Source organism: Danio rerio, chromosome 12 (assembly GCF_049306965.1).
Source record: "Danio rerio strain Tuebingen ecotype United States chromosome 12, GRCz12tu, whole genome shotgun sequence".
NCBI lineage: Eukaryota > Metazoa > Chordata > Actinopteri > Cypriniformes > Danionidae > Danio > Danio rerio.
The window spans coordinates 33,209,372-33,232,660 of NC_133187.1; the positions used below are offsets into that span (position 1 = coordinate 33,209,372).

The 23,289-nt window shown below is 33.4% G+C and overlaps 1 protein-coding gene across 4 annotated transcripts in view; it reads right to left on the bottom strand.

Annotated features, from left to right (window-relative positions):
* The window catches only part of vti1a (vesicle transport through interaction with t-SNAREs 1A), a 263,162-nt gene that overhangs the window by 155,629 nt on the left and 84,244 nt on the right, over positions 1–23,289 (bottom strand). For all 4 annotated transcript variants that reach the window (XM_017358471.4, XM_005156335.4, XM_009306788.5 and 1 more), the window contains one exon: positions 19,795–19,879. In XM_017358471.4, coding sequence (XP_017213960.1) covers positions 19,795–19,879 — 85 coding nt within the window. The remainder of the gene's footprint in view (positions 1–19,794; positions 19,880–23,289) is intronic.

The window sequence follows — 23,289 nt, forward strand, 5'->3', positions numbered from 1 at the left end:
CTGCCATTTGAATCTTTTTGTCTCGCGACTTCCGGTCACATTCACTTCCATTCATTTTTTGACGTTAACAACTGCTCGTTATGCTGCTTGATGTTGCAATTTAATATTTTCTTATTATAATATGCTACTTGGTCTGTGTAGTCATGCAAACATTTGTTTGTTGAGCAAGTAGTTTGGCCATTTTCTGCCGTTTATTATTCCTAGTCATTTCTCCCATAGGCGAGTGAATCGGAAGTTCTAAGACAATCCCGAAAACAGGCGCACTTCCGCATTTTAGAATAAGGTCAATAAGATCACTAAAGCAGACTTGGCTCCCTATAACACTAAATCCACAATCCTTAAGCAATTCTACAACAGAATGACTATACATAAGTTGATTTATCAAGCTAACTCATTAAAAGGACTCCCTAAGATGAATCCTCAAACTTCAGGAGTCAGACAACTCCATATAAGACTTATCTAAATGACTCATTGAAAAGACTCCACAAGCTTTAAATGAACACGAGATGACTCGATATGAGATGACTCTCTTTCTTTACCAATCAAAATTACTAAGATGACTCTAAAACTTCAAGCGACTCCATTGGTTGACTCCATATAAAATGACTCCAAGATCTCTCTATATGCACATGCAATGTGTTAATGAAGTCAATCCATAAGATGACATTTGAAGCTTTAAATGTTCTCACAAAATAACTCAAAGTAAAATGATTCCCTAACATGATTCCACAACCTTAAACTGACTTAATATGATCATCCTTGTTAGACAACTCATTATAGTCATCAAAATAACTCAGGTCGAACCAACAGGCACAACCCCAAATGGCATATAAAACCCTTGCATCCTCACTTTTAGGGCATAAAGCTATATTGAGTGCCAGGTAGAAGTCTGCCTGGAGCTTGCCTCAGTGCCAGGTCAGTAGAAATGTACATTGAGGGCACATAGTGGTCATAAAAATGCACACCTTCCTGAAAGCTAATATGATTAAAAGAGAAACCTGCAATCTTTTGAGCTTAAGAGATAGCCCTAGTACCATTGACCCATTGCGGTGTGCCAATTGGAAAAGGTGGTAAGCAATTTAAAACAACCAACTGTGTTGTTACCTTTCAATGCCCACATCTGGGCGTAAACACACCAAATGGACAAAAGCCGACTGAAACAAGGACCATTTTGTGCTTGCACGAGAGGATGTGACTTTTCACAATGGCAAGGACGAGTAGTCTGCTTTCTTTTTCCACAAAGGAAAACTTGTGATGTGCACACACACAAACTGTAAACAGCATCAATTAGTGCCATATCACAGAACTTGTCACTCACTACAGAAGGATTTGCTCATGAAAAACAATGTCTGATAATCGAATAATCACTATCATTTGTAAATATTTAAGAAATGTAGTGAAATTCGAGCTGGCCTCTTTGTATTACCTCTTGACATATATACGAAGTAACTAGTTATTGTAAATAGATTACATTTCCACAGAAAAATAAGGGATTACTTTTCATTTTCAGGTTATTTATTTGCAGTTACTTACAATGTACTTGTTTAAATACTGTACATGTATTCAATAAACCTGAATCAATCAAGAGAAGGGCAATAAATATAGATTGAAGCTTAAGAAACAATTAACTGTATCAGAAATTTATGTCAACACATGATGTGTTTGTAATATTGTGTCGTTGCTTTGTTAGTGTTACATTGATAACTAAAGCTGAAATGTCCTGTTTGGCTTCAAATTAAGTCATCGTCTAGTTTAATTTCTATTGTCTATGTGGCCTTGAGATTTATATGTAGTGCATTTTTACACTGAAATTTAAGTTGTGTTGAGTCAAGTAATCTAATAACTTAAGTAACTGAGTTACTTTTCAGATATACTAATTAAAATGTAATTCATATACTATTTTACAATGGCTAACGCAAATTCAATATGCTCAACTCACTCTTTTACCCAATGAGAGAAAACAAGTAGAACAAACCAAATAAACTAGCCTAACAGTTGCTGACCAACTGCCTGACGCTTTTCCAAATGGTTGACCATCGGCCTTAAAGGCTAATTTATACATCTGCGTCAAGCACACATGTATGGTCCGAAGCAACCTTCGTGCAGCCGTATAGCCCTCGTCCTGGCTGATGCTGATGCGCACCTCTCGAAAACTGTAACAACACGTCGCAACGATGCATAGCACAAGCTCTGTGATTGGTTGGCTTGGTGGCTGTGATGAGTGTGGGTGGTGCCAAGAGCCGCGAGTGTTTACAAGTGTCAAGTCCGTGAAGAGGTTCCAATTGAAAACTTTTTTTGTGTTTACCTCATTATTAATTTTATTGCATGTCCGCCAGCTCCCGCCTCTGAATGAGCATGTTTTAGCCACTTAAGGTAGCATTCAGAAAAAACAAAACACCCACAAAGAAACTCGACACAGAGGAACATAAAAACCTACTGCCAGCTAGCGTTTTGGAATTATTATTATTATTATTTGGAGTTATTGCAGAGCAACACAAACAGCACGCAGAAGTATAAATGCATGGCTTTGTGCAAGGCATGCGCTGTGGGTCATACCGATCACTTGACGAAGGAATTTAAATCAGCCTTAAGACTACTCTACCTAAGATAACTAATCAAAATGACTCTCCAGAAAATGATTTATTCGCATGAATCTTCAAAACAACTGCACAAGTTTCAAATGCATATGATATAAATCCAAAAGATGACTTGGCTGACCTAAAGACTCCCATCAGTTTTGAAAGTCTCTATATAATTCCATCTTATTCCACGAGCTTGATACAGGTTCATAAAGTGAGTACAAGGGCTCTGAAGCCTTCATAAGAATGTTCTGTGACTTCACATGAACCCAAGAGGGTGCTTAGTAAATTGAGCAATGGTACTCTATCCCAGTAGCAGGAACAGCATGAACAGAATCATTACATAGCTGTTGGGCTGCACAAGTAATCAACAGACCAACGAGCCCTGGTATGCCACTTTAAATCTGGATCACTTACGGTTAACTCAGAGACTGAAAGCCTAGTGATATTTCCAAGCAGAAGACAAGTCAGCTGTTTGATACCTTTCACATAACAGAAAAACAAAAATATGCTTTAGCATGCCGCTGCAGTTCACAAAAGTAAAAACAGATGGTATGCTTATGTATCAATGCACCATCTTTTCATGTGGCATCCTTTAAAGACAACTTCCTAATCAAACAGCGTTAAAAGAACGCAACACCTGCTAGACTTCATTTCAACAATGATCTTAATAACAATAAGAGCAAAGTGACTAATCTGAATGCACTGATATAAGAGCTGCGCGTGTTAACTAAATATCTGTTTGTGAAACATATCCTCGTAAACATGAGAGGATGTGAGGAAAAACAGAGTGTGTGAAGTGTGCAGATGATCTGTGGCTGGATAAGTAGCTCAAATCAAAGGGCAGGATGGGCCGGAGTTAAGTAGGACAGGGCAGGACCGCTGGGAGGGAGGAAGTTAAAGGAGGGCGAGCGAGATCCAGACACACTGGGACAGAGAAAGAGAGCCGGGCATAAACGTGGTGATCAGGTGCGAGTTCAGAAGAGGCAGCTTCTGTTCACCGTAGTCCTCCAGGACAGACAGGGCCCAGACGGACAGAGCGGTGTTTGGCCCAAATAAATCCAGGTGGCCCAGGATGCTACAGCCACTCCAGATTTCAAATATCGTTTTGTCCTCTCATTTTATTATTATTTTTATTTCTTATTTTTGTCAAGATTCATCGTTTGTTTTGGTGACAAAGTATCGTTGGGTCTGGTAAACATTCTGAAATAATATTTTTGATATAACACATGCACAAAACACTTCATTTGTACACATAACACCTAATTATTTGGCCGTCTTGAGACTTCTTTCCTGACTATTTTTATCTGACTAAGTTGATCATGAAAGAAAGCTGGCAATCTCTGGCAGGATGAAGGCTTGGGATTGCATTTTGTTTGTGTGTAATCGAAATGAGTCTGCAGCAGCAGATGGCATTGGGTGTTTCGTGTGAGATTTTTCAGAAAACACCTCACCATGGTCAATGCGGTTATGCATGGCAACTCAACCTTATGGGTTTGTTGATGAAAACAAGTAAGCTGAACACTGGAGAAAAAAAATCTATAGTATGAAAACAACCTTAAAATGCCAGCAAATAAAACTCTTCTCAATCGGTGTATGATTTTAAATGCAGCTGAATAACTTCTTTGTCTTGCTTTAACTCATTATAGTACTTGACCTCTTTTATGCATTTATATTTCAAATGCATTATTTTATATTTATCATTTACGTTCTGTCTTTTTGTACAGTATGGTGAACCTGTGTTGTGTTTATTTGTGATTTGTGGACAAAAAAAATTGAATGAATGAATGAACATACCTAAATTAAAAATATATATATGATTTAATACTGATTTAAGGAAAATTCTATAATGTTAATAATAAATAGAAAGAAGCATTTATATCTGCATGGATTACTAATATATATATATATATATATATATATATATATATATATATATATATATATATATATATATATATATATATATATATATATATATATATTTACAATTTATTTTATAATTGTATTGAATCATCTGGCAAACATCATAAGCAATCAAGGGAACAAATCAGATAAATGTTTCGAATAAATTATGTTCAATAAATTAGAACGCTGAAATGTAAGAGTTTCTTTGCCTCCAGTTATAATACTTGCAAAAAATAAAACAATCACTTATTTTCAACCTCCAATTCTCCCTTATGCTTCAGTTAGATGTGATTATTAGCGGAATTCCACCAATTTAATTTAAGTCAAATTCAGATTTCTATACAAACTAGGGCTAAACAATATACTGTATCGTATCAGCATATCGCCAATGTGCAAATCCACTATAGACAAATAGCAAAGATATGCAAAGTCGAGTCTGAATTATAGTTATCCAGGAGCTACAAAATTGCATTTAATTACAGTATTTTTATATAATGTATATATTTTATGCAAAAAAAAAAAAACATTTATTACTTAGAATTTTTGTCTTGTTTCTTGTCCAAATATCTACATTTTAAAGCAAAAACAAGCTAAATTTCACTTACCTCACAGGCAGAGCATTTCCTTAAAAAAATAAAAAAAATAAATAAAAAAAACCTCAATTTTCACTCATTTTTTTCTGAATGTGAAAACTAAACAATATTTTTAGTTGGTCAAAGAATGTTTTTGATATATGGACTTGAAACAAGACAAAAAGTAAGAAAAGCTTTTATTTTATATATTTTTTTCATTGTTATTATTCAATTTCTATACTGGAATACTGTTAGACTCCCCAGAAAACCATCAAAAATAGCTGTTCAAACAACCTTGTGAAACTGTATTAATATCGCAATATTGCAGAAAAATAAAATATCGCAATTTCAGATCATTCCAATATCGTGCAGCCCAAATACAAACGATCATCCTTAAAAGAAATCCTTACACAATATTAACCACCAATTAATTTAGACAAAGACTACTGCTGTATGTATTGTAATTTTAAAAAGCAGCAACAATACACTAATATCTGCCTTAAATATAGATTAATAATTTCATAAAGCAATTTAAATAATGCACAAATGTTAAGAACCCATTTTCAGCTTAAAACACATACATACACTGTAAAAAAGTGCTGGGTTTCACACAACTTCATGTTGACCAAACACAAAACGATTAATTTAACATAAAATAAGTTTTTGCAAATTTAAGTGGACTGAACATAAAACAATTAAGCTGTCCCAAAAACCTGACACAAGAATTGTGGTGATTCGACTCATTTTAAATAAGTAGTTTAAAAAATCATTATTTTTAAGTGTACACAAGACGCCTCATCTAATATTTTTAGATCAACAGAAATTCAACACAGACTTAAAAGCTTTTTGTTAATAATTTAGAGGTTAACGCAGTAGTCAACATCTATCAATCTACATTAAAAAAAAAAAAACATAAAAGGATTTCCTTGATTCTATTTTGCAATTTAATTATGACCTTAAGTGAAATCACTAAAACAATTAAGCCCATTACCACAAGACAATAATTTTGCTCAAATCAACCTCATCTATATTTTAACCTATTCTAAACGACTCAAATCAAGTGTGGACACCATGAATAACAGAGTAAAAAATTGAATAATACAAATGAATGTGAAAGTTTTCATCGAGCAATGGCATCATGTTCAATTCAAACAAACTTCATAGGTGAGGTGACAAATCTAGTCTGGTCCCTTTTTTTAAAGAGGGAATAATAATAGCTGAAATATCATGCTGCTGATGTTCAGTATCGCCCCTACATACAGATCTGAAAATACTGATGCTCTCAGCAGGGATTCAGCAGTGCACACAAACACACTCCCTCTCAAACACGCACATAAAAAAAAACACTGTGCTAAATAAATAAAACTCAAATGAGCTCCTAGAGTTGCGAGCAAAGCTTATCTTTTCAGGAACTTTCAGCACCAGGAGAAACATCCAAAGACTGGAGCAGAGAGAGAGGCGAGCGGTGGAGGCCTCTTGTGCCCCAGTGTGGAGACTATTCTCTGAGAAGGTCTCTTTTTTTTAACGGTGGCTCAAGGGCGCAGCCTATCTGCCAATCTGTAGACTGCAGGAGTCTCTCTACATTTAATACAAGGTAGATTCATTTATGGGAGTCAAAACTGCCATGGCCAAGCAAAAAGTAAAAGAAGTTGCATTTTGAGGTGCAATATAATTACAAATATTTGAAAACATAAAATAATAAATACGTTTGTTTGTAAGTAATGTTGTACATTAGATCCGAGTGCAATACATTTACTTAAGAAAATACACAAAATTATTAGAAACTTACATATAAAATACATATTGTATAGGCTAGTAAATACTCTTTAAAACCTAGAAAATTAAACAAAAGTAAACAAATATATTTTACTCACACTAGACTTTAGAGTTACACCTAATAATAAAAATAACATGACTTTTATTAAAGATTTAATTGGTTTAAAGCTGTTTAATTTTGAAAGTTAACTTCTGCTGTACACTTATTATATCCAAGCATTATGAGGTGCAATATAAATCTATGCATTTTCAAGATGCAAAAAGTACAGTAAGACATTTTGTAAAGTGTTTTTTTTTAACTCAAATTACACTTATCAATAAGACATGCAAGATCAATTTTATTACATTATATAACAAATTGAGCTGCTTTAATGCAAGTTTTCTCTTTTGAAACAGAAATTTTATTGTAGTTTAAGTAAGTCAGTTGTATATTAATGTGTAATTATAATTTTATATTATTATTTTGTACATTCAAAGAAACTAAGCCCATTGTATAGATGTTTTTCAAATGGTTTAAGTTCACTTGAAGTGATATCCCACACAAACAAATAAACAAACAAACAAACAAACAAACAAACAAACAAATAAATAAATAAATAAGTAAGTAAATAAATAAATATTTAGTCATTTTATATTAACAAAAGAAGATAATTTTAAAGAATATAAGAAACCACTAATTGACTTCTATAGTAATTCTTTTTCCTATTATGGAAGTCGATAAACACCAGCCTCCTACACTGTAAAAAATGCTGGGTTCCACAATTTATTTAAGTAGTCCCAACACAAATCGATTAAGTTAACGTAACAAATTTAAGTGGAATGAACATAAAACCATTAGGTTTTAGAATAAATATATAAATAATGATGTTATTTCTGCTCATTATAAATAAATAGTTTGAACAATCATTTTCTTAGTGTAAATTCTCCAAAATATCATATTTTCTGTCTATTATGTTTGATAGGAAAAAAAAAATACTCATAAATATTTGCAACTACTCGATGACTAAATGGTGAGTTTTCAATTTGGGGTCAACTATCCCTTTAACCTGTTGGCTTCTGCAATGTAAACAAGACCCAAGAAGCCAACACCATCACTCATATAATGCATCCGTTTCGATAACAGTCATGCAAACTATTATTAAATATGTCAGGACGATGGCAGCAGACACAAAACAGGGTACATCCGAATGCCCCCCGCCCTGTCGTATTTGCCCGACTCCCTCCCCAGACAAAAGTGAAGCTGTCCCACTGACTGACAGATGGAGCCCCCAGCTGACAGATCGGCCGATGTGTTTCATGTTCAGTGGGCGTCCTGAGCCGGCGGCCGCACCGGTCCGGGACGCGGCCTGCAGAGGAGGAAGCCACTTTGAGGGACAGTGAGACACAAGCAGCCACGGAGGGACAGACGGACAGCACTAATGATGAGTGGGGCTTTTTTTATATGTTGGGTGGTCAGTGTTGGGACGCGTCACGCGTTGAGCCATATTTAATCTGAAAACAAATAAGATTATCTGTGCTGGGTTAACTATCCATAACAAAGCAGGGCCGGCAGCTGTTCAAATTTACCATGAGGATGAAGGCAGTGTTGTTAAGAGATATTAAGTCATTAATGAAAAGTATGACTGACTGTTAAGAGTGAATGATGAAGTCTGAAGTGACAGGAAAATACAATGAGGATGAGAAGTAAGTGATATTTGATTTGGTCACTGTTGAAAAATAATAATGAATATAACAATAACAATAAGAACAAATCATTTACAGATATAAGGCAAAAAATGTAAAGTAAATTAAACCAAAAAATTGTATTAATAAATAAATAAACCAAAATGTTGCAAATTTTTATAACTAATAATAACAATATTATTACTGATAATAACTATTACTAATAACAAGGCCGACGTGGAATCTGTGCACGCAGAAATCTGCAGATTTCCGCAATTTTGTCCATCATTGAGTCTATTTATTTACTTGTGTAAATCTATATTTATTCAGATTTTTTTAATAAATTTTAGTAATATTATTGACTAATATGAAAATGTTCATATGATTTGTTTACAATACGGTTTATAAAGTAATATTTTCTGTCTTTTAGTAGATGTGTTATATGTGAAACTTGCTTTGTTTACCAAATAAGTGGCTCTAATTGGATTTACATTTAAACATTAAGTAAAAGGTATTATTTTTTAATTTAATACATAATGTTTTTAGTTACGATACTCCCAAAAATCATTCCACATAAATCAGCATATTTTCTACAAAATTCTGCACAGAAATAGCAAAAAATGTTAGCAGATTCTGTCTAGCCTTACTAATAACTAATAATAAATATTAACTATGATAGCTAATGTTTTAATTGCTGAAGAAACAAATATGACAGTTACAATATTTTTTATTGAAACCATAAAACCTTATTTTATCATATTGTAGTATGTAATATAACATAATAAAAACAAATCAAACAGTATTATAAACAAATTAGCAACAAAGCATTTTGTATTGATTACAGTTCACTAAAATAAAATGACTATGACAAGAATGCTAATAAATTACATGTTGAATTCTAAAAAATATAATAAATCTTGCTTTAATTATTTTACTACTTTAGAAGTTAAATGTAAAACAATATATATATATATATATATATATATATATATATATATATATATATATATATATATATATATATATATATATAAACACACACACACACATATACATATTAAAACTTTGTTTTAATTATTATTATCCTTACAGTTATTGTATTTATTTTAAAAATATAATTTTAAAATCCAAACTTTGAATATGAAATCACTTCAATTAAATATAATTGCATAGTAAAAGCAGAAAAAATTTATTATTTAAAAACTGTAGTATAATAAAAAAAAAAACTCTAATGTGAGCTTTTGATTTGATCTTCATTATTGCCATTTCTGCATAAACAAAACTTACATATTAATAATTTATTAAAACATGTTTTTTCTATAATGAAAACTAAGACTAAAATGACATTTTGAAAACAAATTTCATCAGGGAAGAATATTTTTTCCACAAAAGCAGCACAAGATTTTCATAACAAGGCAGTTCTTGGGAGCAGGACGCTTTCCATAAATACATCAAGCACAAACAACACTGTAAGCACTGCAAGTGAAGCCTAAACCGCTGGCCTTCTGTACTCGCTCTCCGCCTGTGTTTTCACAGCTCAGTCTGACTAGTTTTCCTCTCTTAATCTCAGCCACCCAACTCTCAGCGACTCCTTAGTGAATTACGGCGGCTTTTCAAGCGCCATCAATCTGCTGTCATCAGTGTGTCACTCCCATCACACAATTACCGTTTATGATCCTCATTCGGCAGTGACAAGGTACTGCCACTCTCTCTTCCCCCCTCTCCACTTTTCCTTTTACTTCATTTCACTTTTTCTCTCTGCTTTTTGATATCGCGGCGCCTCAGATGTGCCAGCTCTTTAAAGCGGCCCGATGAGGAAGCGCCCATGGGGGTCCTGGGTATTCGCTTTTGTCTTCCATTTCCTTCCAAAACAGTTTTATTTAACGCCATCCAGCTCGAGTGCCCTCTTTCGCTCTCTCTCCGTCAAGCAAAGGTCAATGAAAGACTGTTTGTGCGTGGCTGATATAAATAGACGCATATGATCTGAAATTAAAATGCATTTTGTGTGTGTGTGTGTGTCCCTCTCTCTATGCCTTTGAAAACAAGATAGTTCAAAAAGATTCAGCAGCATTAATGATGCAAACAAACCATGAGGAAATAAAAGATAGCAAATAAAAATAATCAGTTGTTATTGTAAATTTAAGTACCAGATCAATAATTATGAAGAAAATGTGCTTTATATTTTATTTAACAATGTTTTTACATGTATTTATATATATATATATATATATATATATATATATATATATATATATATATATTATATATACATATATATATATTGTTTACATAACAATAGTAATAGTAATAGTGATAATAATAATAATAATAATAATAATAATAATAATAATAATAATAATAATAATAATAATAATAATAATAATAATAATAAGGTAACACTTTACATTAAGGCTGTATTAGTTAATGGTAAATAATGTATATAACATGAACAAAGAACAAACAATGCACTTATTACAGTATTTATTCATCTTTGTTAACAAGAATAAATTAGAATTTTAGTAATGCATAAGTAAATGCTGAAATTATTATTAAATGCTGTACACGTATTGTTCATTATTAGCTGATGTAGTAAATGCATTACCTTATGAAACCTTATTGTAAAGTTTAACAAATTATACTAATAACAATAACATTTATCAAATAATAATTTGTTATTGTAAATCGAAGTAGCAGAGCAATTATTAAGCAGAATATGTGTCTGATATTTTAACATTAATGTTTTACATGTAATTTAAATGTATATATAACACATATTTACATAATAATAATAATAATAACACTAATAATAATAATAATAATATGGTAACAATTTACAATAAGGTTGTATTAATTAATGGTAATTAATGTATTTACTAACTTAAACAATAAACAATGCACTTATTGCAGTATATATTCATCTTTCTTAACATTAGATCATGAAAATAAAGTTGATTTATGTTAGTTCATGTAAACCCAGTGCAGTAACTAATGTTAGCAGGAATATATTAGATATTTAATATCGCATTAGTAAATATTGAGTAACTATGATTAATTAATAAATGCTGTACATTTATTCATTATTAGCTGATGAAGTAAATATATTAACTAGTGAACCGTATTGTAAAGTGTTACAAATATCACTAATATCAATAAAATACTACTACTAATACTACTGGTACAAATAATAAAAAATAATACAATAAAATGTGTATATTATTTTTTAAGAATTATGAACACTTATTTGCTAATGTAAATATAAACCGAATTATGAATTTGCATTTAAAAACAAATATGATAACAAGTAATATGTGTAATATTGTAACATGTAATGTAAACTGCTCCCATAACACATTATTCGTGTTGTGACTTGGAATTAATTCATATTCCTGAGGGTTTACAATGATAAAAGCATTTATTATAATACATAGTGTGTATTTTACTTTTTCCAGGCCTTCGATCCTACAAACTTCAGCATTTCAGTCAAAAATTCAGCTCGTCTTATACTTTAGTTTGAACTCAGTCCTGAGGATACCGGAGATTTTGATGTATCTTGCTGGTGGCAAGAGCTGCTGAAGAGGCTTATTCATAAGATGCAAGTGGGAAGCTTACCTCTCATTCTGTCACTCAATAGTTTATCTAGAAAAATGGATCTGCTCCCCATCACCCCAATGGAGGAAGAAGAAAAAAACTCTCTCTCAACAAAATGTGGCAACTCAACAGTCAATAATCACACTTAACATGAACAAATATCGCAACACAGATTGGAAAATATCAACAAGTCGACACCTGCACTCTCTATCCACAGATAGTCAAGTTTGTTGGTTCAGCTCTCGCGTTAAGAGCCTGTTTGCTGGCTTTGCCATTGTGAAAGTTTGGCCCTTTGTCTAGAAATCAGTGAGTGCACCTTGGTTACCGCAATTCAAGCGTAAACACTCTTGTGTGTCTCCATATAATACTGTTGCACACAGACCCCAAAATCCTTGGAACAGCTGAGTCCTTCGGTGTCAAAGATAATAGCGATTTATTGCAATGTGAGGCGCTTTTTTTTCAGCAATGGTCCCCCCAACCCCACCAAAAACCCTCCTCCTCCTCCTCCCTCGCTCAAACCGATTAAAATTAAGCCGTAAACATGTGAGGACAGAATTAGCACATTTAGCGAGCCTCCTCTCCCACATCCCATTTTCGCTCCGGAGCGGCTGATCCCTGCAGCCGAACGCGGGTGCAATTTTAATGACGGGGACCGTTTTTGAAGTCCAGATGAAAAAAGCGGCGCTTGGCGTTTGTGGCGGCGCTAGATACGGCGAGGCCGGGTCCGGCGTGATTGGGGGGGAGCGACACAAACTCGGACTCTGGGCTCTTCGATAGTATCGGTGTCATTTTCCTCTCCACGATAAGACGCCTCGCTGACAAGGCCCGATTAGGAGAGAAAAAAAAAATCATTATTACATCGCCTTTCATCCGCCGGGGGGTTTCACGATAAACAGCTCGCCCGTAGGTAGATTTACAGAGTGAAAAAACCTTATATTGCGCTCACGCACACACCATCACTTATATACACATTTCTTTCAGTCAATGAGATTTACATTCTGTATTCATATTTGAAAAAAGCTGTACGTTCAAACTTCTAAAAAAGCAGGCCTAAAAAAGCATGCATTTTCCATGAGAAAATGCCCTCATTACAACACAAAAACCCACCATTGTCTTTAGAAAATCCACTCGAGTTAAGTTCTCCTTTCTGCATATCTGCAAACTCTGCAAGCTATTGAAATATTTAACTCTTGTGGCTCTGCTCCGTGAATCAAACAATTATCAAATGACGGCATATTCTTTTTGAAACACAATACGGCATTCAGATTTCAGCAAACTACAAAAACCCAAGTTATTTGGTATGCTATACCTCGAGGAAATCCACTTCACCAAATTGTCCTCATTAAAGAGAGAACAGTGGCGATGTGCTGAAACTTTAAACACCACTATACAATGAAGGAAATCGACTGGAACAGAAATAAATAATGAAAGGCAATGAAACAATTAATTACAGAGGAGCTACTGCGTGTACGGCAAATTGAACGTTGCTTGATTAAAAACACATATATTTCAGATTTTAACCAGAATGTAACCGCTTTAATGGATTAATTATTATTATGGTTATTATTATTGCTGGTATTCTTCATATTATGTAACTGTTGTTGTCAATATAACAATGACATTAATACGGTAACGCTTTACCAAAAGGTTGTGTTAGCTAGAGGTAAATAATGTATGTAACAATAATGTAACATGAACAATTAACAAACAATGCACTTATTACAGTAGTTATTCATCTTTGTTAACATTAGATAATACAAATAAGGTTGTTAATTTTTAGTTCTGCTTTAATGAAAATAAACTGCTTTAATAATATCATAAAGAAATTAAGTTAAATATTAATAATCGATAGCAATTTTCCAAATGGATTCAATTTTCATTTGTACATTTTACTTCATTTGTCTAACTGTATTTAGCACAAATAAGCTTAAAATTAAATTAATTAAATTTTTATTATAACTGTTGTTGTTATTGAACTTTATGACATACGTATACATGATAAATAGAATAGCTTGAGAGATTATTGAAAATATTTAACAGTAATAATACTTATAAAAGGCAATTTTAATTAGTTTATTATTATCATTATATCTTTTTACGCAACTTTAAATTGTAAGATTCTTTTTAGAGATTATTGAAAATAAATTAAAACACAAACATTTCATTAAATAAATAACAGCTAAAATATATTTTTTTAAAATCAGATATAACATTTGTTGCTGTTCAAATTAATATAAATTGTAATTATTATTTTTAAATTTATATTGAGTAATTATGATGATATTATTATTATTATTATTATTATTATTATTATTATTATTATTATTATTATTATTATTATTATTATTATTTCTCACATTTTCTGATTGTTTTCAGCCATTAAGAAAAAGCAATAAGGCTCTTTGAACAGATTTATTATATATATATATATATATATATATATATATATATATATATATATATATATATATATATATATATATATTAAAATCTGTTCAAAGAGCCTTATTGCTTTTATATAATATATATATTTATATATATTTATATATATATATATATATATATATATATATATATATATATATATATATATATATATATATATATATATATATATATATTTATATATATATATTTAAATCTGTTCAAAGAGCCTTATTGCTTTTTCTTAATGGCTGAAAACAACCAGAAAATGTGAGAAATGCAGAGAAATTAAGGAAAGAAAAATGCAAGAACAATAACATGGAGGAGAGGAGAAAAAAACTAGAAGGAGTGAAACGGAGAGAAACGGAGACAATTGCGGGTCTGTTACTGGGACACTCCGACACCCATGGACTGACACAGCATGTCTTAAAGCTGTGCTCACTCTTAAAAGAAGCTGTTTCTTCATGTTGACAAAACGCATTTATTTATTTCTGCGTCCGATCATTTATTTCCTTATTTATATGTATCAGGGGCAAACTCGGCTCCTCCGAAAAACCAACAAACGACAATGACGGCGCTCCCCCTTTGGATGCTCTTTTAATACCACAGCAGAAAGAGAAAAAAAATCAAACCGCTCTCAAACAAATTGATGTACTCTTTAATACAGTCGTCACATCATCACAGGGTCCTCGCGTCGTCTGCCTTGGTGACAACTGCAGGGCTGCTTAGCTTAGCCATGGCTACTGCTTTGTTGGTCGCTTCAATGATTTATCACAAAAAAGAGAGAAAAAAGGAAGGAGAGAGGGAGAGAGAGAAAGAAAAGAAGGGCCTCTCGATTGAGTCATTGGCACCTTTGATTGACAAGGCCTAATCAGCTTATCTGGGTGCTAATAAAGATGATGGCCTGTGGAGACACTCTCTACCTGGCTCTGCGTGAACTTTGGGCCCTGGTGAGGGCCCCGGGGGCCAGGCCCCGACCCACTCTGCTTATCTAAACACTGCTGAAATCAATCCCTAATGAGCTGGTTTCATTTGGCCCCATCGATCTGCTGGCGCGCCGGCTTCTGCTGCGCATTCAAAGGCCACCGTACGGACACTGCTTCTCTTTCGTTCATTTCGGACACACCATTCTGTTTCATTTGGATTAATTCACAGATTTGGGGGTCAACTGTCAGTCAGCAATTAAATATTTCTAATTACACATATCTGAAAGTATGTTACAAATGCTATTATGTGAACTATTTTATTACTTTTAGACATGTCCAAAAATATTCTATCAAGGTACTTTATGCTATAAATTTAGGATTTTAATATGGAGCCTGATCATTCTAAAAAATACTACATTTACAAAATAAAATTCTAACATACACAACAAAATTCACATTTACAAAATCCAATTTGTAAGTTCAAAGCACAAATCAGAAATATGCAAATCCAATTTGTAAATTAAAAACACAATTTAAAAATATGCAAATATAATTTGTTAACTCAAAACAGAATTCAAAAATATACAAATTTGATTTGTAAATTTAAAACACAATTCGAAAAACGCAAACAAAATTCATAAATTCAAAACATGATTCAAAAGCAAACAAATCCAATTCGTAAATTTAAAACACAATTAAAAAATACACAGATCCAATTCATTTGGCGAAACAATTTACAAATTTATCTTGTGAATTCACGAATTGTGTTTAAATTCACAAACTGAGTTTTGTAAATGAGAAAAGTGCTGTGCATATATAAATTTTCATTTTGGAAAATGTAACATTTTTGAGACTGATCTGGCTCCATACTTAACTAGTAAAAACATTTTAAAAGTGTACATATTAAAGTTGAACATGGAAGTAAGGTTATGAGTAATGAGTAAATTAAAGATTTTCTAGAAACTTTCAATGATTAAATTGTTTTCACCGAAAATAAATATACATCGTTAAATTCTTTTTAATGTTATACAAATCATTTTAAACTTTACATTTGAAGAAAGTATTAATATAAACACACAATGTAAATATGTGTGCATAAGTACTTAGTACAATTTCTATATCTAACAGAGACTTTTTAGTACATTATTTAATGTACTCAATTGACCTATATTACATACACACAAATATAGTGTAGTAAACATATTCAATATGAAATGTTATGTGTGTGTATACAGTATGCATACATATCTTTTTTTTTTTTTTTAACAATCCCAAATGTGACTTGAAAAAACATATTTAAACCCCTTAGGTATTTCTTTTCCAGCATACAAAACATCTTTTGCCCACTTCCTGGGTTTTCACAAACAGTCGGGCACCTCTTTGATTAGGGTTGATTTAACGCTCGTGGGCTCTGGGACATCTCTGATTTAAATGCCTTTAAATTGGCTGCTTTGCTTCCTCCTACTGTACTCCAGGCTCTCTTCAGGCCGGCGTGCCTCTGGTTCAGGCAGCTTTAAAGTGGGTGCCCTCTCCTAATGAAGACCCATACTTTATTTATGAGACAAACAGTTTGGTAAAAAGCTCTGCATGTCCAGAGAGCACTCTCAATATCTCTCAGAGGGCCTGGAGTGCTCCTGACATGCTACTACTGGACTGAATGCACCATACGCTAAAATCACCCTTAAAAACACACAAACGCACACTTGTAGTTCTCCAACTGATGGTGTAGACGGGTAATTAAAACATCAGATACAAAAAAATACACTACAAAAATGGGGAATTCTTGCATCATGATTAAAAAAAATACTGTATAATAACATTCAACATTTCTTATAAAAAAAAAAACAAATAAATTTTTTTTTTTGGTTAATAAGAATTAAATATTATAAAAACTTAAATATATGTCTTGTAATTAAACTTTTAAAAAATTACTACTACTACTACTACTACTACTACTACTACTAATAATAATAATAATAATAATAATAATAACAACAGAAATAATAAATATAATAATCATAATAATAACGACAACAACAACGACGATGACAACAACAACAACAACAACAACAATAATAATAATAATAATAACAATAATAACAATAAATATTATATTAATAATATAAATAATACATTTTATAATAACAACAACAATAGTAATAATAATGATAAAAAATATTATATTAATAATAATATTCATAAAAACTAACAAAATATAATATTATATTAACAACAACAACAACAACAATAATAAATAATATATTATTATATTATTATTAATAATAATAATAACAATCGCAATAATAATAACAATAACAATATTATTAATAACAATAATAATAACCACAACAATATTAATAATAATAATAAACATTATATTAACAACAACAACAATAATAAATATTATATTAGTAATAATAACAATAATAATATTATTCATAATAACAATAACAAAATTTGATAAATATTATATTAACAACAACAACAAAAACAACAACAACAACAATAATAATAATAATAATAATAATAATAATAACAATAAATATTATATTAATAATAATAATAATAATACAATATTAATATTAATGTATATAATGAATAAAGTATGATGAATTAATAAATTCTGTACAGTTCATTAAAAGTTCGTTATAAATATTATATTATATTATATTATATTATATTATATTATATTATATTATATTATATTATATTATATTATATTATATTATATTATATCATATCATATCATATCATATTATATTATATTATATTTAATAGCAAAACGATATTTAGAATTGGTTTTAGTTTTATTGCAAAATAGCAGAAGCCGGAGCTCCATAGCCGCCGCTAAAGCAAGTGTGGTTTGCCGCTCGAGTGAATTTGAACACACGGTCCATAAACTGGCCGATCCGCCTCAGTGTGACACAAGGAGCGAGGGTCAGCGCCGCAGCCCAAACAAAGCGCAAACAATTCCCTGTATCTCCACAACAGCCACTGAAGCGGCTCGGTGTTTACCCGACTCTGCGCGGGCCTTTTGCTACATGTTGCACACGGTTGCTGTGCCCAAATCCCAAAAGTACAGGCTTTGTCCTTCTTGGAGCACTTGAGTTTAGGACTACCTGCCGCTCTGCTTTTAAGACGCAGGTGTGAGAGTGTGTGTTGGGGTGGTCGGTGGGTACGAGGGTCAGGGATTAGGATCACAGGAGTGCAGACGCGCAGGCCGAGTTGCGCTTTAACGCGGTTAGAGAAGGGCTGAGTAAACAGGCATTGTTCTGCGCTTGCGGCTCCCACACTGAGAGCAGTGGAAGCGCTGAGGCATTGTGACAGAAAGCAGAAGCCGTCCTTTATGAAGGGAAAAACTCCTCTCACAGGGGGTCTGATCCAGTCATTGCAGTGTACGGGTTTCCGCTTTGGTAACTACTAAAAAAAATGATAATAAAAAAAAAAAATAGACAATTCAATTGGGCAGACATAAGCCAAAAAATATGTCTGAATAGAAGAAAAACAAAAGGCCCTCATTCGGCAAATACCAAAAAAAAAAGAAACGGAGAAATGAAATAGCAGCTTGAGAGGATCCAAAATAAATGAAACTAAATTTTTCAGCAGAGGATGCAGATTGCATTTATGAATTTGTGAGTTGTTCTTGCGAGACATCAAACGCCAGTGGTCTGCGCAACCCTTTCTTGATTTGAATTATTAACTCCGTCGACGTGGCGCGCGAGCCACCCTGCCATTATAGTGTAAATTAACAAACTTTTCAAAACTAAGGCAGAAGCCAAAGAAAGCCAGTAGCTTCTTGAAGAACGAGCTTTGATACGTCTCTGAGGAATACACTCTGCCTCAACAACACACGGTGACAAAAAAAAAAAAAGATGCCTGCAGATTTAATCCATTTCAGATCTAAATTAGTTCATTTTTCTTGTATTTAAAGATGAAAACTAACCTTCAGACAGGTGCGAATCGAGGGCTTTATTTAGAAATGGGTTTATTAAAAGATCTTGGTCTTTATTTAGCTCGAAATGTTGCAGGACGTTACAGGCAGGCTGTTGTTGTTGTTTATTCTAGTCGACACGCCATCATTTGGTACCCATAATAAAAACTCTCTCTCTCTCTCTCTCTCAGACACACACACAGGTAGGTGAATGGAAATCAGGCGGTGTGTTTTGTGTGAGCTGAACAGTACTGCGGCTGCTGCTCTACACCTCTCTCTCCGTTGCTTCTCTTTGATGTGCTCCTGAAAATGTCACCAGTCGTCAAGGCGTTTTTTTTTATTTTTCTCTCTCTCTCTCTCTCTCTTAGCGCGCATACGAGCTAGACAATTTACTGTCGCTCACCCCCCCCGCTACCCAGAATGCCTACCGGTTTCCACTGCTATCTGGTAGCCAGCTTCCAGCCTCCGAGATGACCTTTCCAGCCTCTCTGTGTTGTCCAACAGATGTGCTCTCTGAAACGCAAACCACAGATGGAAAGAAAACAATGAGAGTGATTGAGAACACCAGGACGTTATTTACAGAGAGATTTTCAACACTTAATAATAGGCACACACTAAGACAAAAGGGTATAGACCACTTAGTTTTAATTTAACGTATACGTTGATTTAACAACATCTAATTACGAGTTGCGTTTTCATAACAAATTGGACTGATCTTCGTGCAAATTCCAAAGGAAAAAAGGACGGAGCTCCAATCTAACACCTTTCCTTCTTTTTAATTGAGACTTCCTTTTTTTGCTGCACTGGCTTTGTTCTGAAGGTGTTGCCAGATCTCATTACCTCACATTTAAAACCAGGGCAAAGATTAGCATGGGAGGGATGGCTAATTGAGCTGTAATATATTTTCAAATGCTGCTTCGCATTATCCAATATCTGTTAGTTTGAGAAGTTCAGGATGCCACCGTGAACCCCTGTTAGGCTGACTTTTCTATTTGTTGTGAGTGTAGACACTCTAAACACTTCACGCAGGTTGAATGTTGCAAGGGTCACAGTAAATAATGCAAGCCAAACATTTTCAAGGAAAACTTCTTCAGTCCTGTGTCCAGGTACACGTGTACTTTATAAAGTCAAAGTCATAAATATAAGATGAAAATAAACATCATGGTCAAGTGCTAGATATATTAATATTGCAAATCATGGGGAAAATGCATATGTCCTTCGAATTAAGATGAAATAATAATTTTAAAAATAAGAAAATACATATATAAATTCAATCATTACAATATACCCAATTATTGCAATAGCTCCGGTTTCCCCCACAGTCCAAAGACATGTGGTATAGGTGAATTGGATAAACTAAATTTTCCATAGCAGCTGGAAGGGCTGTGTAAAACATTTGCTGGATATGTGGTTCATTCCACTGTGATGACCCCTGATGAATAAAGGGACTAAGCTGAAAGAAAATGAATGAATGAATGAATGAATGAATGAATGAATGAATGAATGAATGAATGAATGAACGAATGAATGAATAATTATTAACAGCAAAGCTGGATTTTCAGCAACACAACTCTAGTTTTTAGTTCAGTTTAAGTCACGTGATACTTCAGAAATCACTCCGACTGATTAAAAATAGGTTATTAAGTTGTATTATCAGTTACATCAGTTACGTTATGTCTATTGACAGCTGAAAATTGTGAGACAGTTTTTAGAAATGTTTGAACAATTAAAATAATGGGATTAATTAATAGTGTAATTAAAGTACTGATATTATTTAATGTACTCATGACAGGGTAAGGGTCAGGATTTAATTTTGATTTACTGCATGTAATTGTGCATAATTATTACTATAGTATACTTGAATTACTTTATGGTCACACCTGATCTATTTCAATGCCTGCTTGCCAGAAAAAGGATCTACTGTGTGCATTCTTTTAAAAGTCTTACAGACCACAAACACTACACTCTCAGAATTAAAGGTACAGGAGCTGTCACTGGGGCAGCACCTTTTCAAAAGATACATATTTGTACCTAAAGAGACCACATGTGCTACTTCAAAGGTACATAATAGTACCCAAATGCACCTTAAATGTCCCAATATGGTCCTTTAAGGTACCGATAGGGTCCATTAAAGTACCAATATTTGCTCTTTAGGTACAAATATGTAACTTTTAAGAAGGTACTGCCTCAGTTACAGCTCATGTACCTTTATTTCTAAAAGTGTATATATAAACAATAATATAACAATAAAACAATAAATGTTGATTTTAAGTTTATTAGTCACAGCACAGCGGCATCAGACACATTTTGCAGTGCAGTGCGTTTTATTAATATGTTTGTGTTGTGTAAAAATGCAGCACGTTTTATTATTATGTTGGTGCATTGTGTTTTCTTAAATTGCAGCATGTTAAGCTCTGTCAGCCAGGGTAAGAAACAGACACCTCATCCATGCATAAAAATGACCAGGAATACAATACAGTGGTAATCAAAAAATTTTACAAATTACATTTACATACAAAAAGTCTCCCTAAAACCTTGTGTGGTCCAGTGTGAGTTCTGAGTACACTCCTAAAATTACAGGTTGTAGTAAGAAGGATAGTAGTTCTTTAGATTGTTTAAATATTCTTTAGACTATAAAAAAGGGTTTGAATAGTTTTTCGAAGAACCAAATTGTTTTTTTTTCTACGGCATTGCTGCAAAAACTCATTTGAAACCCTTACTGTGCATCTTGTGCTTCAATGGGAGAACAACTATCAATGCAGATTTGTTTCTATGATTAAAATTGCAAATGTATAGTTACTTCACTGCTTAGAAATCATCCAGAACCTGATTCCTTTCACATCACATGCCACAATTTCCCACAATTATAAACTTCCCTAAAAACTTTTTGCTCTCAAACTTTTGAACCCCCGAGTAGTTACCCTAAACTAGGTTTTATGTACCCCAATTCTGATAAGCCATATAATTTATGACTGTGAACACCAAATTAAACCACTGCATTTCCATTCGTAAACACCATTTCTAAAGGACATTAACCTTTATTCCTATTTACATGCAAGGAAAGAATAAAGAAACGGAGGGGGAAAAAATGAGTTTCCAGTTCTAGTTAAGCTGTCAAAATATGTAGCGGCTAATCACTCCGAGGAAATGAAATGAAAAATAGACGACATTCCACTTTTCAAAGTTTGACAATCACAGAGAAGGGAAAGAGGGAGAGAGAGAGAGAAAAAACTGTATGTCTGAACTTTTTTTTTCTTCTCTTCCTCTCAGTTGACAGATGTCATTTAAAATAGCTGAAATACTTTTAATAGTTTAAGGGAGGGGGTGTTAGTGGGAGATAGAGGGAGGGAGAGAGAGAAAAAGGGAGAGAGAGAGAGAGAGAGAGAGAGAAAGAGGAGAGAACGGGGGTGGGAGTGCGTATGGGGAAAAGGGAGCCATCTCTGCCTAATGAGCCCCTCTGGATCAGCTGAGATGGAGGGGACGTATTGACATGCACCGCTTAAACTAATACACCTAGACCAGGGATGTGCCTGTGTGCCTGGAAGCACAAGGCAGCCGGGGATACTGACAGAGTAGCTCGCTCCCCCGTCTTCAAAGAGCTCAAGTGATTAGTATGTTATCATTACCATTCGAAACGTGATTTTCCTATTCCCTCTCGGCAAAGGTGACACGTCTCGGGGAGACGGCCAGCAGACTCGCGCGCCGGAAAGCCACTTCAAAGCTTTTTCTTGAATTTCTCTCCCTCGTTCGTTCTCACTCCCTCAGTACGGTCTCTTTTTGGATGGGAGGGGGGGATGTTGATGTCTATTGTGCGAGTGTGTGGGGTTTGCGGGGGAATAGAGGTGACACACGCTGAAGGTGGCCACGCAGGTGCAGTGACGACAACAGAGAGGAGAAGGAAAACGGGAAAGAGTCGCCTATCA